Raw genomic sequence first — 13940 nt, 5'->3', positions numbered from 1 at the left:
GGCAGCTAGCCCTTGCACAGCTGCTGGTAGCCTGACCCGCTAGACCTTTGCACTCTGGAAGGGGGGTTCCCGGGAACATCCAAGCTGGAGATGGGGTGAGTGGCCAGAGTTATTGCAGGGGATGCGGGCCAGAGTTATTGCAGGATGTGGGATGGGCTGCAGTGGGGGAGAAAGCAGGCCAGGGCAGGCTTCTCTCATTGCCTGCCTTATGTCCTGCAGCTTGGAGGTACTCCATGACACACACTCGGAGGAAGTCTCTTTCCATGCTGAGTTCGGGCCCCACGGGCCGCCAGGAGCCCCTGCAGATGGAAGGCAGCAGTATGGAGCAGGGGGCAGAGGGTGTGGAGCCAGGTCCTCCTGAGAGCCCAGGGCACCTCACTGGGCGCCGCAAGAACTACCCACTGCGGAAGCGCCCATTAATTCCCGAGAAGCCCAAGGCCTGCAAAGTGCTGCTGACCCGCCTGGAGAATGTGGCTGGTCCACGGAGCGCAGATGAGGCTGATGAGCTGCCCCCCGACCTGCCCAAGCCCCCTAGCCCGGCCCCATCCAGCGAGGACACTGGCCTCCCCCAGCCCCGCAAGCGGCGCCTGGCCTCCCTCAACGCCGAGGCCCTCAATAACCTGCTGCTGGAGCGGGAAGAGACCAGCAGCCTGATGGGCACCCGCCGCAGCCGAGGGGGAGACCCCCACCGCAGCCGGGACCGGGACCGGGCCACTGGAGGCTGGGCCTCCTCCAAGAAGCGGCCCAGGCTGGGGGACCTCGGAGGAAGTCGGGACCTGTCCCCAGAGCCAGCACCGGATGAAGGGGCCCGCCGAGATGGCGATCCAGCTCCCAAGAGACTGGCCAGCCTGAATGCAGCTGCCTTCCTAAAGCTGAGCCAGGAGCGGGAGCTACCCCTGCGGCCGCCTCGTGCCCACCCAGAAGCAGATGGGCACTCCACTGAGCCACCAGCACTGAGGGCCCCGAGGCCAAAGTGGGCCAAGGTCAATGGCAAGAACTATCCCAAGGCCCGGCAGGGGGCTGGCTCTGGGGAGGCTGCAGGCCCACCCGGCTGGCAAGGACACCCTGAGGAGCCATGGCCATCTGCCACCCCTCGTGGGCCATCCAGCCAGCCACCTTACCAGCCCCTGAGTGAGGCTCTAGAGAGCCCCTTGGGGCTGCGCCCTCACCTGCCCCTGCTGATGGGTGGGCAAGCAGCCTTGAAGCCGGAGCCCGGGCGCCCAGGCGAGGAGTCACCTGCCCCCAAGCAGGAACTGCACCAGCCCTCTTTCCCCGCACCCCAGCTCTCCCCACTACCGATGCCTGGCAACCCCGCCGACTACAGTGGCCTGTGTGGTGGGCCTGAGCTCACCGCGCTAGGCAGCTTCTACCTGTACTGCAGCCAGGCCGGGCTGCGGTGTGGGGGCTACCCCTCCTGCTCCGTGCTCCCCGAGGACAAGCTGTCCCCAGTGGCTGCAGCTAACGCGGGGCTCCTCTTGGCCCCGAGCTCAGTGCCCGCTGCGGGCACCCACTTCCAGCACCCTCCATGGGGTTCTCGTTACTGCTCCAGTGAGGATACTGGAGTGAATGGCTACAGCATCTGTGAAATGTTGCCCCCGTCTCTTACCCACATCGGCACTACCTGTGGCGGCTGCCCCTACAAAATGCCTTTTGCAGCAGGTATGCCTTCCTGGAGGTGGGGTACACCAGGGAGTCTCTGAGAAGCAGTGTCCCAGGAGGGTGGGGCGCACTGGCGTCTGTCTACCGCGTGGGAGAGTCGGGGGTTTTGAGAAGGGAGGATTCCTCTAGTTTTGTGCCCCTAGCCTAGGAGATTCCCAGGAAAGAGGCCCGTGTTTAGCTCTTAGCAGCCCTGCTCCGTCCCCACTGTCTATAGAGGTTTCTCAGCATGGCAGTTAGGTAGCTTTGTGGTGGTGAAGTGGGCAGGGCGTGTCTCTCCTCCCTCTCCACTGGGATGCCCATTCTTAGACTCTGAGTAGCAAGTTAGATGCTGAAATTAGCACTTTTGCCAAGTTGTTCCCATGTCCTTCTGCCTTCCTCGAGGAAATCTAGAATTCCTTACTTCCGGGAACCCAGACCATCTGCATGCCAACCGAGTTCAGCATTCACGGGAGGGGTGGTGGGTACCAGGCCCCGTAGGTGGTACTAGCTGCAATAGGACAGCTTCGTCCTGGCCATACAGGCCTTGAAAGAGAAGTAATGCTCAGACTTAGAATCACCTTGCTAGGTACAGACCGGGTGGGGACACTCTGAGAACAGACAGGCTGCCATCAGGGCCTGGGCTTTGGTGTCTACCTTCTTGGCAAGATCCAGACACCTGAGAGTCTCGTGCCGTAGTTGATGAGACACCCCTAAGTGATCTCTCTTTCCCCAAACTGGCAGGAGAGTCCTCACATGCCTCTCCAAGCTCCCTTCCTGGCTCCTGGGTGGAAGTGAGGTGACCAGAGCCATGCTAGCCAGCCGGTTTGCCCTGCTGCTGGTGAAGTGAGGGGCCAGGCCTTCTCAGGGCTCTCCCCTCCCCTGCACAGCCCTTCTTGAAGGAGTCCATAAAACAACTTTATAGACCGGTTGACTCTGGCCAGACTGGTTGTTTCAGGTTCTCGCATGAGTTGGAGGTCTAAGAAATGAGAACAAGCTTCTTTTTAGGCTTTTCTTTTTCTTCCGTAGCACTCTCTAAGTCTAGTTACTTAAACTGTGGGACCCAAGACCCTTAGCCCCTTGCCCTGGGACACCAGTAAGCACCATGTGCCAGGCACTTGTTCTTAGTGCTTTATATATGGGAGGCCATATGGCATGTTAATTGAGCACAGACTCTGGAGCCAGACTGAAATGTTCTCCCCACTTCTTCAGCCATGTGACTGTGGGACAAACCAATAACCACCCTGTGTCTCAGTTTCCTTAATTGTAAAATGGGGGTAAATGGTACCTACCTCATAGGGTTGTTGTAAGGATGTGAAGAATTAATACGTTGATAGGAAAACACCTAGGACACACTATATGATACTCACAACTACTACTTCTGTTGCAAGGCACGGAAAGGTGAAGTGACTTGCCTGAAGTCACACAGCTGGTAAGTGGCAGATCTGGGACTCGTATCCTGGTCTCACTCCAGATCCCCTGCTCCTAAGTACGGTGGAAACCTTAGAAAAGGAAGATTAAGTCAGAGCTTAGAGATGCCATTCCCATTACTTCCCCTTCTCTCAGGCTAGAAGAAGAGATGGAGATGTCTGTGGGCCAGTCTCCAAGGTCAAGAAAAACCCTTGGCCAGTCACTGATCATCTCCCTTAACAGCCTCTGACCCCACCTGCCACCTCAGTGGCCTTTGGATTCATGCTTAGAATTAAAAGAAGCAGGCTCTGAAAGCAGAGGGGCCGGGGGTTCCCTGCTTATCCTTACCTGACCTGACCTCCCTCTCTCCTTTTCCCAGAAGGCTGCAGGTCCCTGGGCCAGCTGGAATTTCCTCTCCCGGAAGCCGGCCACCCTGCCTCACCTGCCCACCCCCTCTTGGGATGCCCTGTGCCCAGCGTGCCACCTGCAGCAGAGCCTGTCCCCCATCTTCAGACACCCACCTCGGAGCCCCAGACGGTAGCTCGCGCGTGCCCTCAGAGCGCCAAGCCTCCTAGTGGCTCCAAGTCAGGTCTGCGCACGGGCTCTAGCTGTAGGCACACTGCGCGGAGCAAGGCTGCCCGCAGGCCCAGCCACCCCAAGCAGCCTCGCGTCCAGCGCCCACGCCCCCGCCGCCGCCGCCGCCGCCGCACTAACGGCTGGGTGCCCGTTGGGGCTGCCTGTGAGAAAGCCGTCTATGTCTTGGTGAGTGCCAGCTCTCAGCTGATGGGGAGAAGGGAGGGTGGCGGTTAGGGACATAGGACCTGCAGTGAGTTGGGTCCCAAGAACCCCTGGCTCTAGCCACTCTGAGAAGTGACGAGGGGTTCCAGCTCAGTTGTACCCCAGGAACTGATCACACTGGCCCGGCCTGCTCCCCCAACCCGTACTGATGCTGTGCCCTGTGCCTTGGGGAGTCACGGAATGCACAGTCACTCACAGCTGGTGGCTGCCATCTCTGTCACCGACTCTTAGGGAAGCCTCCTGAAGTGTCTTCATCTCTCATCCTGGATTATAAAGTGGAGGACTTCCCTGGAGGCTTTTTGGATAAGTATGTATAGGGGAAATTGGGATAGGCAGAGAAAATTGGTGATACAGGAACATCTGGGATAATGAAAAGAATGTAGACTGAAATGTATTGAGCACGTCTTAAGTGCCAGAACCGAACTAAGCACTTTACATGCATTATCCGCTTTCATCATCACCGCTGCCCCGTGAGGTACACACACACCCCGTGGTCCTAGAACTACCCTCATTTCACAGACGAGGAAACAGGCTTAGCAGTAGATTAAGTCATTTGCCTGTGATAAGGCTTTGCTGCTTATACCATGGTGGTTTAAGAGTCAAACCCAGACTGCCCATTAGGAATCTTGAGGACCTACCCGGTGCTGGGGGCTTGGAGCACGAGAGCCGGCTGTCGTGGGTGTGGTGGTCAGGGTGCAGGCCCAGAAGTTTCGAGCCACTTTCTTACCCCTGTTCCCATTTCTCTTCCTTTCTCCAACGGTGAGGAGGATTCCCTTTCCTGCCCCTGAAAGCCAGGCTCAGGGAGAAGGGGCCAGAGTGCAAACCAGTTTGGCGGTCTCCCATCCTCAGCGGTTTGACTGCCCTGAGGAGAGCACAGAGAGGATGTCACTCCCTCCGCATGCTGAGTGCAGCCCCACAAGCCTTGTTTGTGTCATTGGTTTGTTGCTCAGGATGAACCGGAACCAGCCATCCGAAAGAGCTACCAGGCGGTGGAGCGGCATGGAGAGACGATCCGAGTCCGGGACACTGTCCTGCTCAAGTCAGGCCCTCGAAAGACGTCCACACCTTATGTGGCCAAGATCTCTGCCCTCTGGGAGAACCCGGAATCAGGTACCCCTTGTCTAGAGTTCGACCTGGCACTAGTGTCCTGTGTCCTTGGCAGAGTCTGCCTTCCACTAAGCCACCGTCTGTCTGGTGCTCAGGGCTGCAGACGGCCTTGTGCTTGGGTTGGATCAGCTCATTAACCTTTCCAGCCATCGGGGCCTGGGCGCCTGTCACCCTGCCTCACCTGTCAATGCCTTTTCCTCCTCCTCCCTCCATGCCTAACAGCATTCTAGGCCACTGAATTGCCAGACTTGGCCCAGGGCAGGGGATAGGGGTGGCCGGAGCCTGCAGAATTGTCCTAGGCTTTGAAGTTGGATGAGCCTCCAGGGCAGGTGGCCAGCCCGCCTGCCTATCTAAGTAACTCTGGAGCTGCCAGCTCAAGCCCTGATTGCTTCTCTTTCCCCCCTAGGAGAGCTGATGATGAGCCTCTTGTGGTATTACAGACCAGAGCACTTACAGGGAGGCCGCAGTCCCAGCATGCACGAGGTGAGCTGCCTGGTGGGGGAGAGGCTGGGGCACTGAGAATGTGGTACGGGGGGGGGGGGCAGCCTGGGCATTCAAGTCCCTGTACTCATTACCTTGGACACCAGAGAACCTGGGGAAAGGCCTGAGTTTTAGCCTCTTTTCCCAACACTGCCCCAATTCATGTTTTGAAGGGAATAGTAACCTTTGTCTTGAAAGGTGGGGCAGAAAGGGAGCCCCCAAGAGCAGGGGTGCCAGAATGGGAGCAAGTAGTTGTGTCTTCCTGGCGACAGGAAAGGGGAGGTGGAGCTGCACACCTTTACTGTCTGCAGCAGGAGAGGGAGGGGAGAAAAGACTCTACTGACACCCCTTGGTATCTGCCAAGCTGTGTGTGGGTTGCTCCACCCCGGGTCTGGGCCCCCTTTTACTTTTTTTCCCCTCGCCGTAGGAGAGTGCACACCAATTCCCCTCTCCTCCCCTGGGCTGGGGGGGTCGGGAGGCTGATGTCAGTCGGAGGCTGGAGCAGGCACTTGGCTGCTCCTGAGTAGGACAGGACCTGGGAGGAATGCCTTGGGCTGCTAGATGAGGAGCAGTTAGGCTGAAATTCCAGGGAAGCTCCCTAGTTTCCTGGGCACTAGCTGGAGTGTCTGCCTCAGGTCAGGAGTCCCAGCAGAGTGGTTAATGTCTGCCTTGCTTCTGGAGCTAGGTGCTTCCCACCCTGGTAGCCAACCTCCTCCTCCCTCCCCTTGAGCCTTTGCAGAATGAAGTCTTTGCATCGAGACATCAGGACCAGAATAGCGTGGCCTGCATTGAAGAGAAGTGCTACGTGCTGACCTTTGCTGAGTATTGCAGGTGGGTGGTGCCCTGTACCTCTGGCTAGCCTCTCCCCTCAGACTTCCCAGGGCTATTTGGGGGCTGCCTGTGATCCCCAAGGGGATCTGACTCACTGGGCCTGACCTCCTAGAACTTTCTTCCCACAGTCTGCTTCCATCATGTAATTTTTATGGAAAAAAAGAAAAAAAGAAAAATTGTTCCCCCTCTGAGGCAGAGTGATTGGGGCAGAGTTGCAGAGGCGGGGATGGTTACAGTACTGCTCTCAGAAAAAATCAAGGAGAATTGACAGGTGATTGGGAGGGAGGCCCTGGTAGGTGTGGTTCCCCAGTGACAGAGAAGATGGTTGGCAGAGAGGGCATAGGCCCCAGGACAGGGATGGAGGCAGCACCTGCCCTTGTGGAGGTGGGAGGGGGTGTCCCAGCCCTCTGGGCAGGGTGGGGAAGGAATTGGTCTTCCTGCTAAGATAGCTGTGGTAAAGACAGCGAATGGTGTGTCACTGCAGATTCTGTGCCATGGCCAAGCGTCGAGGCGAGGGTCTCCCCAGCCGAAAGACAGCACTGGTGCCCCCCTCTGCGGACTACTCCACCCCGCCACACCGCACAGTGCCCGAGGACACGGACCCTGAGCTGGTGTTTCTTTGCCGCCATGTCTATGACTTCCGCCATGGCCGCATCCTCAAGAACCCACAGTAGCCCCCTCACACCCACACTGGGGCTGCCCACGGGCAAGTGGGGCTCAGGGCAGGGGGCACTGCTTGAAGCACAGCACTTGGTTAAGGGGCCACAGGAGCCTGAGGTGGCTGGCCTGTGGTTCTCTTGTGGGGGGAGGGCAGGGGCCCCTATGGATTTGGGCCCCATGGGAGGGAAGGGGAGGCCAGGGTATAAGAAAAGCATCAGAGCCCTCAGCTTGGCCCAGGGCGCCTCTCTGTGGTCCCCTGGGCAGAGGCTCCTGAAGAAGCAGTCTTCCCTGAGGCTGGGCCAAGCTTCAGGGGCATGGCCCCTGGGGGGATTGGGGGAAGGTCCTCCAGGAACCAGGCCCTTCTTTATCCTCCCCTGGGCCCTTCATGGGGGAGTGGGAGCCAGCTTTACCTCACCCACTGTGACCCACTGCTTCCCCATTAGCCTGGGACCAGGCTCTCCCAGATTCTAGCACAGCTCCGAGCTCATTCCTTTGAGGCCTAGGGAGCCAAAGTCTGGCTCCCAGACCATTGACTTTCTCTTCCTGGACTTGGGGCCTTTCTCTGGCATTCCTCCTTTGCCCCTGCAGTAGCCCCTGGTGCTGGGACAAGTTACCAGCCCACACAGTCATGGGTGTGGCCCCCTTGTGGGAGTCAGCTTCCTGTCCACCTCCTGGTGAAGGCCACCCAGCAGGTCTGGCCTCCCAGAAATTAACTGATCAACATGGGGTTTGTCATGTCTGGGAGAGCAGAAGGGAGCTGGGAGGGGGTGGGGCAGGGGGCAAGGAAAATTGCTACCTGATTTATTGAAGACTTTTCCTCTTGCCTTACACTTAGAGGTTTAGGAAACCTCTTGCAGAACTTCACACATGACTTTTCAAGCCACACCCACCTGAAATCAAACCAAAGGAGTGCTGTGGCTCCCCTTGCCCTGCCACCTCTTACCCTAGTCTTTTGTAGATTGCACTAATTTACATCCCAGCGAGAATCAACACTGTATCAGTCCACAGACCTGCTGAGCTGCAGCCACTCACTCTAGGAGCTAAGGACCTGCATTTTCGGTTTGTTCCTGTTGCCCAGGGGCCCTGTTCTCACCTCATTCTGCTCCCCAGAGTAGATTAGGAGACTCAGCCCCCTGCTATCCTTGCCAGAACTTGGCCCTGGCCCTGGGGCACTCTGTGTGGCGGCTGGAGCAGTCTGGTTCTTTCCTATTTGTACCAAAGAGGAGCCTGGTGGGGAGAGGGAGTGTGGCTTGGGCCCAGCGCTGGGCACATGCTTGTGAGTGATTCCACAGGCCACAACCCTGGGGACAGGAGCCAAGGAGGGCCGCACTGGGTCCCCCTCCCCTAGGGAGGGGCAGACAGACCCTGCAGGCTGAGGAGGTGGCACTGGGTGAGGACAGTTGGGTGGGAGGTGGAAGTGAATCCTGAGGGCACTCCCAGCGATCCCCCAGCCCTGTGCTGTCCCTGAGCAGATGGCTGCTCCTGATTGGTCACTGGGCTTGGGTGAGGCCTGGACCATTCAGAGGTGAATTTACACATGGGAAGCCCAACCCCAAACCTGAAGGGAAGGAACTTGGGTGCCCAACCCCAAACCTGAAGGGAAGGAACTTGGGTCCCCTTGTATTGAATAAGCTGTTTGGAGGAAGGCATCATCAGTCCAGGAGGGCGGGGCAGTAAGAGAGATTGGCAGAGTGGCCATGGGGTGGGGCTGTGGTGGCTCTGGAGACCCAGCCTTGGAGCCTGCTCTTTCCCAGGGCGCTGGGCCCTTGCTGCCAGGGAGCCCAGCCTCACCCAGCAGGAGATCAGGCCCCTCGTCTCCCAGGAGGTAGGGTCCACTGCCCACAACTTAAATGCTTTTGAAATCTCTTAGATGTGGAAATATTTTTTCGAACCTGAAAATGCAGCTGGTAGAATTTCAATGGAAGCATAATTCATGTAAAATATATTTTAGTTGATATTTTGTAAAATGCACTTTTTGTGTGTGTCGACCCTGGTTTCTCAGATCTGTATTTCAGTGTTTACAAGGGAGGGAGGACCTTTCCTCACCTCCCTTTTGACAGAGATTAGAAGTACTTCTTTAAGAAAAAAAATAATAAATTTGAAAAATTGTATTGATTTAGAAAAGGACCATTTCCTGTGTGTCGTGTCATCTTTTTGTGTGTGGGTGCAGAGGGGCTCACCACTCTTAACCACTGCAGTGCAGGGGCTCACTGAGTTCAGTAAGCAAAGAGCAGAGGAATGTGCGGGGAAACAGCGGGAGGAGAGGAGACAGAGGGAATGGGAACTTGGAGGTGACTTCTTCACATCGTGGTGGGCTGAGTGAAGTCCTTGGGAACTGGTCTCCAAGTGGTTGCGCGTTGAAGATACCGCCTCTTCACCTTGGATCATGCCCCTGGAGAACTGGCCAGCAGAAACTGTTCGAGGGCCTTGGTGTCTTGCAACTGGCACTCCTTGCTGAGGAACTGAAGGCTGCATCATGAGGCCAAGGGCTCAGACTGCCTGGACGCTTGGTTCAGTCAACCTAGCCCTAGCCCCAAAGCCTCAGTGTTGACTGTGTTCAAGGTGGGGTGGACCTAAGGCTCTCGGGGTTCCTAGGAGGCAGATATGCTGCCCAACCCGCTCCTGCATTTTGTAAGGACATCTGGGCAGCTGCACTTCCATAGAGCTTGTTAGTGGCACAGGCACCATCATGGACATAACTGCAGCACTGCCATCAGTGTGCTGTCCACAAGAGTCCCATGAGATGGGCAGTATCCCATTATTTTACAGACGAGAAACTGGTGTGGAGACAAGTACTTTGTCTAAGGACTCCCCCAGAGTAAGTGGCCATTCCTGTATTCAGACTGCCTCACTGTGACTGCTAATACAGACAACTGCTCAGAGAAATGAGCACATGTGACGCAGTTACCAAAAACTTTCTCAAAGCTGTTTTTTCCTCTCCTAATATAGAAGACGTATTTGCCGTTTAAAAGAAAAGAAAAAAGATTTCAGAAATAATCCCATGACCAGAAATCTACCTTCATTGCTACTGGAAGCAAGGAGCAGTTGGTGAGGGCTAAACCCTGATGCAGACTTCTGAATCAGTGAATGGTGCATCCTGAGATGCACCCCAACATTCAGACAGAGTAGGGAGCCTGTCCTGAGGAGCTGGAAGGCCACCAGGTTTCCCATTCTTTCCCCTTGCGCATCTGCTGTGCTCACACTGCTAGGATTGGGCGGGCCATGCGTGAGTCTTTTAGCTTCATCTCATCCTTCAGGAGTCCTCATCCTCTGAATTCCTCTCGGTGGTAACTGCATTCTCACTAAACTCAAAGCCTGTGGCATCTTCTGTTCCATCACCCCCTCAGTACAGTGTGTTCTGGGGTCAGCTGCTTTCTCCCTCTGTGTTTGTGCTCCATTCATCTCTGAAGGATCGTGATTAGGAATTTAGGATTTAGAATCAGACCAACTCACACAGAGTCTCAGCTTCCCTGAGCCTGTTTCCTCAGCTGTGCCGCGGGGATGCGCATAGTACCTACCACCCCGGGTGACTGTGACCACTAAAGAAGGTAATGAATACAACAGATGACACCTGCCTCAATAATGTGGACACTGTTTCATAGCCTCACGGGCTCCCCACATCTAAGTCTGGACACTTAGCTAGGTGCCCAGTTCAGATCAGTAAAGGCTGGCTACTGACTTCCGAGGCATTCCCCACGTCTGTCTCTAGTCCACGTGGCCAGCCCGGTGCCCCTGAGCACGTCTGACTCCAGGCAAGGAGTCTGCTGCTCTGTGCCCCCAGCTCCTCACCCTTCAAAATGCGTGCTGACCACACCAGTGGTCACGAGGCAGCAACTTGTCACTGGCCCCTCACCAGAGTGTCCCACCTCTTCAGGCCTGGAAGAGGGAAGACAGAGGAGAGAAGATTCCATTTCCAGACATTTCAGCATTCCCCAGTGGATAAACACTGTAACCACTAGGTACTGTCTTAAATCTAAGGGTCACCATAGAGCTGAGCCATTGTCAGTGCCTGACCGTCTAGTGCCTCTTTATTGGAGTGGCCAGGACACGGCGGGTAGGGGGAGCACACTGGGGACTCTGCTTCCAGCAATTAAGACCTCCAGAAATTTGGGACTCAAATTTGGGAGTCGGTGGAGGGCACTGCGTAAGCCCCTTGCCTCCAGACCCGCTGTTGGAGTAAGGGCTCGGCCGGGCCAGAGTGGGCAGCAGGGCGTTGCGTGCAGGTTCTCTCCTTCCAGCTCTCTGAGGGCACGCGCTGCGCGGGAGAGGGAACCGCGGCCTGGGTCTTTCCTGCCTTCGGGGCCTCGGCAGCTTTTGAACCCGAAGCGCAGAGGACCAGGACGGCCCTGGCTCAGGCGCCCTCTCCAGGGTGGGGGTCCGCACGCGCCCTCCCAGCCCCTCGCTGCAGGGGCGCCCGCCCCTCTCCACGCCCCCGGCCTGGGCCCGCCCCCGCGCCTGTGTCACGGCGGGGCCGGGGGCGGAGAGCGGCCGGGCGGGACATCCGGCCCAGGTCCCTCGCCGCGCCCCACCGCTGCCCGCCGCCCGCTCCGGCGCCGCAGCCCGGGAGTCGGCTACCCCCGCGCGCGCCGGGGCCTCCCGCCAGCGCTCCGTTCCCCTACCACATCCCGGCTCCGCGGGCCCAAGCCCTCGGGCCCGCCCCCAGCCCGAGCCCGCCTCCCGGGCAGCCCTCGGATCGGCCGGGCCCGCGCAGGCCCCCGCCCCGGGAGCACGATGTTCCCCCGCCCGCTGACCCCGCTGGCGGCCCCAAATGGCGCCGAGCCCCTGGGCCGGGCGCTGAGGCGGGCCCCACTGGGCAGGGCCCGGGCCGGGCTGGGCGGGCCGCCCCTGCTGCTGCCGTCCATGCTGATGTTCGCGGTTATCGTGGCCTCCAGCGGGCTGCTGCTCATGATCGAGCGTGGCATCCTGGCCGAGATGAAGCCCCTTCCCCTGCACCCTCCCAACCGCGAGGACGCGGTCTGGCGTGGGACGGCCCCCAGGCCTGGGAGGCTGTCCCTGGATGCGGGGGACTCCGACTTACAGGTGAGGCAGGACGTCCGTAACCGGACCTTGCGAGCAGTGTGCGGACAACCAGGCATGCCCCGGGACCCCTGGGACTTGCCGGTGGGGCAGCGGCGCACCCTGCTGCGCCACATCCTTGTGAATGACCGCTACCGCTTCCTCTACTGCTACGTGCCCAAGGTGGCCTGCTCGAACTGGAAGCGGGTGCTGAAGGTGCTGGCGGGCGTCCTGGACAACGTGGACGTCCGCCTGAAGATGGACCACCGCAGCGACCTGGTGTTCCTGGCAGACCTAAGGCCTGATGAGATTCGCTACCGCTTGCAGCACTACTTCAAGTTCCTGTTCGTGCGGGACCCCTTGGAACGCCTTCTCTCTGCTTACCGCAACAAGTTTGGCGAGATCCGAGAGTACCAGCAGCGCTATGGGGCTGACATAGTGAGGCGGTACAGGGCTGGAGCGGGGCCCAGCCCTGCGGGGGACGATGTCACCTTCCCCGAGTTCCTGAGATACCTGGTGGATGAGGACCCTGAGCGCATGAACGAGCATTGGATGCCCGTGTACTACCTGTGCCAGCCTTGTGCCGTGCACTACGACTTTGTGGGCTCCTATGAGAGACTGGAGGCAGATGCCAACCAGGTGCTGGAGTGGGTGCGGGCACCGCCCCATGTCCGATTCCCAGCTCGCCAGGCCTGGTACCGGCCGGCCAGCCCCGAAAGCCTGCACTACCACCTGTGCAGTGCCCCACGGGCCCTGCTGCAGGACGTGCTGCCTAAGTATATCCTCGACTTCTCCCTCTTTGCCTACCCACTGCCTAACGTCACCAGGGAGGCCTGTCATAAGTGACCATGGGTGTGGGCCAGCAGTTGTTGGGGACTGGTTTTGACAATGCCACCTTCTGTGTTGCCATACAGAGAAACCCTGGCTCTGGGGCCTGGGGCTTCTCCGGATGCCTAGGTGGAAAGAATTGCCCTTGGAAGTTCCTTGTCCAGGGTGGGTGCACACAGTGGTTCAGAGGCCAGGGTTGGACAGATGGCCTGGTGCTCTCCATAGGGGGATTTCTTGGGAGCCAGTGTGATCCTTCTTGCCCTGGCAGGGCTAGATACCAGTTTGCTAGTGTAGCAACACATCTCTTCTCAAGACTGGCTCCACGGCCCTGCCTGCTGGGATTGTGCAGTCCACTTGAGCCACCTTAACTTAACCTGTAGCCAAACCCAGAGCAGGCACCAATCAGGAGATGACCACAGCCGGGGGCCCTGTGGCTCTGATCACCTGTTCATCCACTCCATTTGCCTCAGGGCTGGAGTCAGCAGTCGTGCCTTATAAATGACTTTTGTATCTTTCCGCTTCAGACTTAGAATTTCCTACACTTGCCGGGTTCTTTCCCTTTTTTCCAAGGAAAGGAAAACTGAAAGGGCCCTTCCAGGACCTGACCCTGCAGCATCCAAAGACCCCTGTGCCCAGCCTCTTCTTGGGACTCTGGGCACTCTCTCCCATCCCCCAGGATTGTGACTGTGGCCTGTGTATCTGGCTGCCACTTTTCTGATGCATTTATTTAAAATTTGTACTTTTTGATAGAACCTTTGAGAAGGCTTTGTTTTCCTAATAGCTGAATTTTTAATAAAGCCATTTTGTATACAAAGTCAACATCTCTGATTCTCCCTTTGAGCTCCTGTGTGTCCACCAAGACCCCCTGATGTCTCTTTCCCCAGGTCAGGAGAGGGAGCTTGAAGGTAGAGAAGGTAAGACAAGCTGTAACTTGCTAGGGCTAGTGCAGTGGGCCATCGTCATACCATGGAGCCTTTGGGAGCTTCCCATAAGCCATATCGGATCACTGACTCAGCTTCTGGGATGCCACCAAAGGGCAAGCCCCGTTAGGAATGGCTCCAGGTCTAGAGCACATCTATACGATTATTCCCTGAAGCTAAGTAAGAGATATTCCTCCTCTTAGGCAGGGATACTTCTTGACTGAGGAGGCCCTCAGATGAAAAGGAGGATCGTTG

General features: G+C 57.6%; 2 protein-coding genes across 2 annotated transcripts; both read left to right on the top strand.

Moving 5' to 3' along the window:
• The first annotated feature begins 233 nt into the window (after positions 1-233).
• Positions 234-6935, top strand: BAHD1 (bromo adjacent homology domain containing 1). Its single transcript, XM_007460178.1, has 6 exons — positions 234-1659; positions 3425-3807; positions 4794-4953; positions 5357-5433; positions 6161-6261; positions 6746-6935. Exons 1-6 carry the CDS (start codon positions 234-236, stop codon positions 6933-6935), a joined length of 2337 nt encoding a protein of 778 aa, XP_007460240.1.
• A 4700-nt stretch (positions 6936-11635) lies between these two features.
• CHST14 (carbohydrate sulfotransferase 14) lies at positions 11636-13579 on the top strand. The gene has a single exon (XM_007460177.1). The coding sequence runs from the start codon at positions 11653-11655 to the stop codon at positions 12781-12783; it is 1131 nt and encodes a 376-aa protein (XP_007460239.1). The 5' UTR covers positions 11636-11652; the 3' UTR covers positions 12784-13579.
• Positions 13580-13940: the final 361 nt, after the last annotated feature.

Source organism: Lipotes vexillifer, unplaced genomic scaffold (genome assembly GCF_000442215.2).
Source record: "Lipotes vexillifer unplaced genomic scaffold, Lipotes_vexillifer_v1.1 scaffold408, whole genome shotgun sequence".
Taxonomy (NCBI): Eukaryota; Metazoa; Chordata; class Mammalia; order Artiodactyla; family Lipotidae; genus Lipotes; species Lipotes vexillifer.
The sequence above is the reverse complement of the archived record's forward strand: the minus strand, read 5'-3'. Positions and strand labels throughout refer to the sequence as shown.

Coding starts and splice junctions, on each gene's coding strand:
- BAHD1 (XM_007460178.1), top strand. CDS start 234: ATGACACACACTCGGAGGAAGTCTCTTTCCATGCTGAGTTCGGGCCCC. Junction 4,954..5,356: donor CTGGGAGAACCCGGAATCAG/GTACCCCTTGTC, acceptor TTTCCCCCCTAG/GAGAGCTGATGATGAGCCTC. Junction 6,262..6,745: donor ACCTTTGCTGAGTATTGCAG/GTGGGTGGTGCC, acceptor GTGTCACTGCAG/ATTCTGTGCCATGGCCAAGC.
- CHST14 (XM_007460177.1), top strand. CDS start 11,653: ATGTTCCCCCGCCCGCTGACCCCGCTGGCGGCCCCAAATGGCGCCGAG.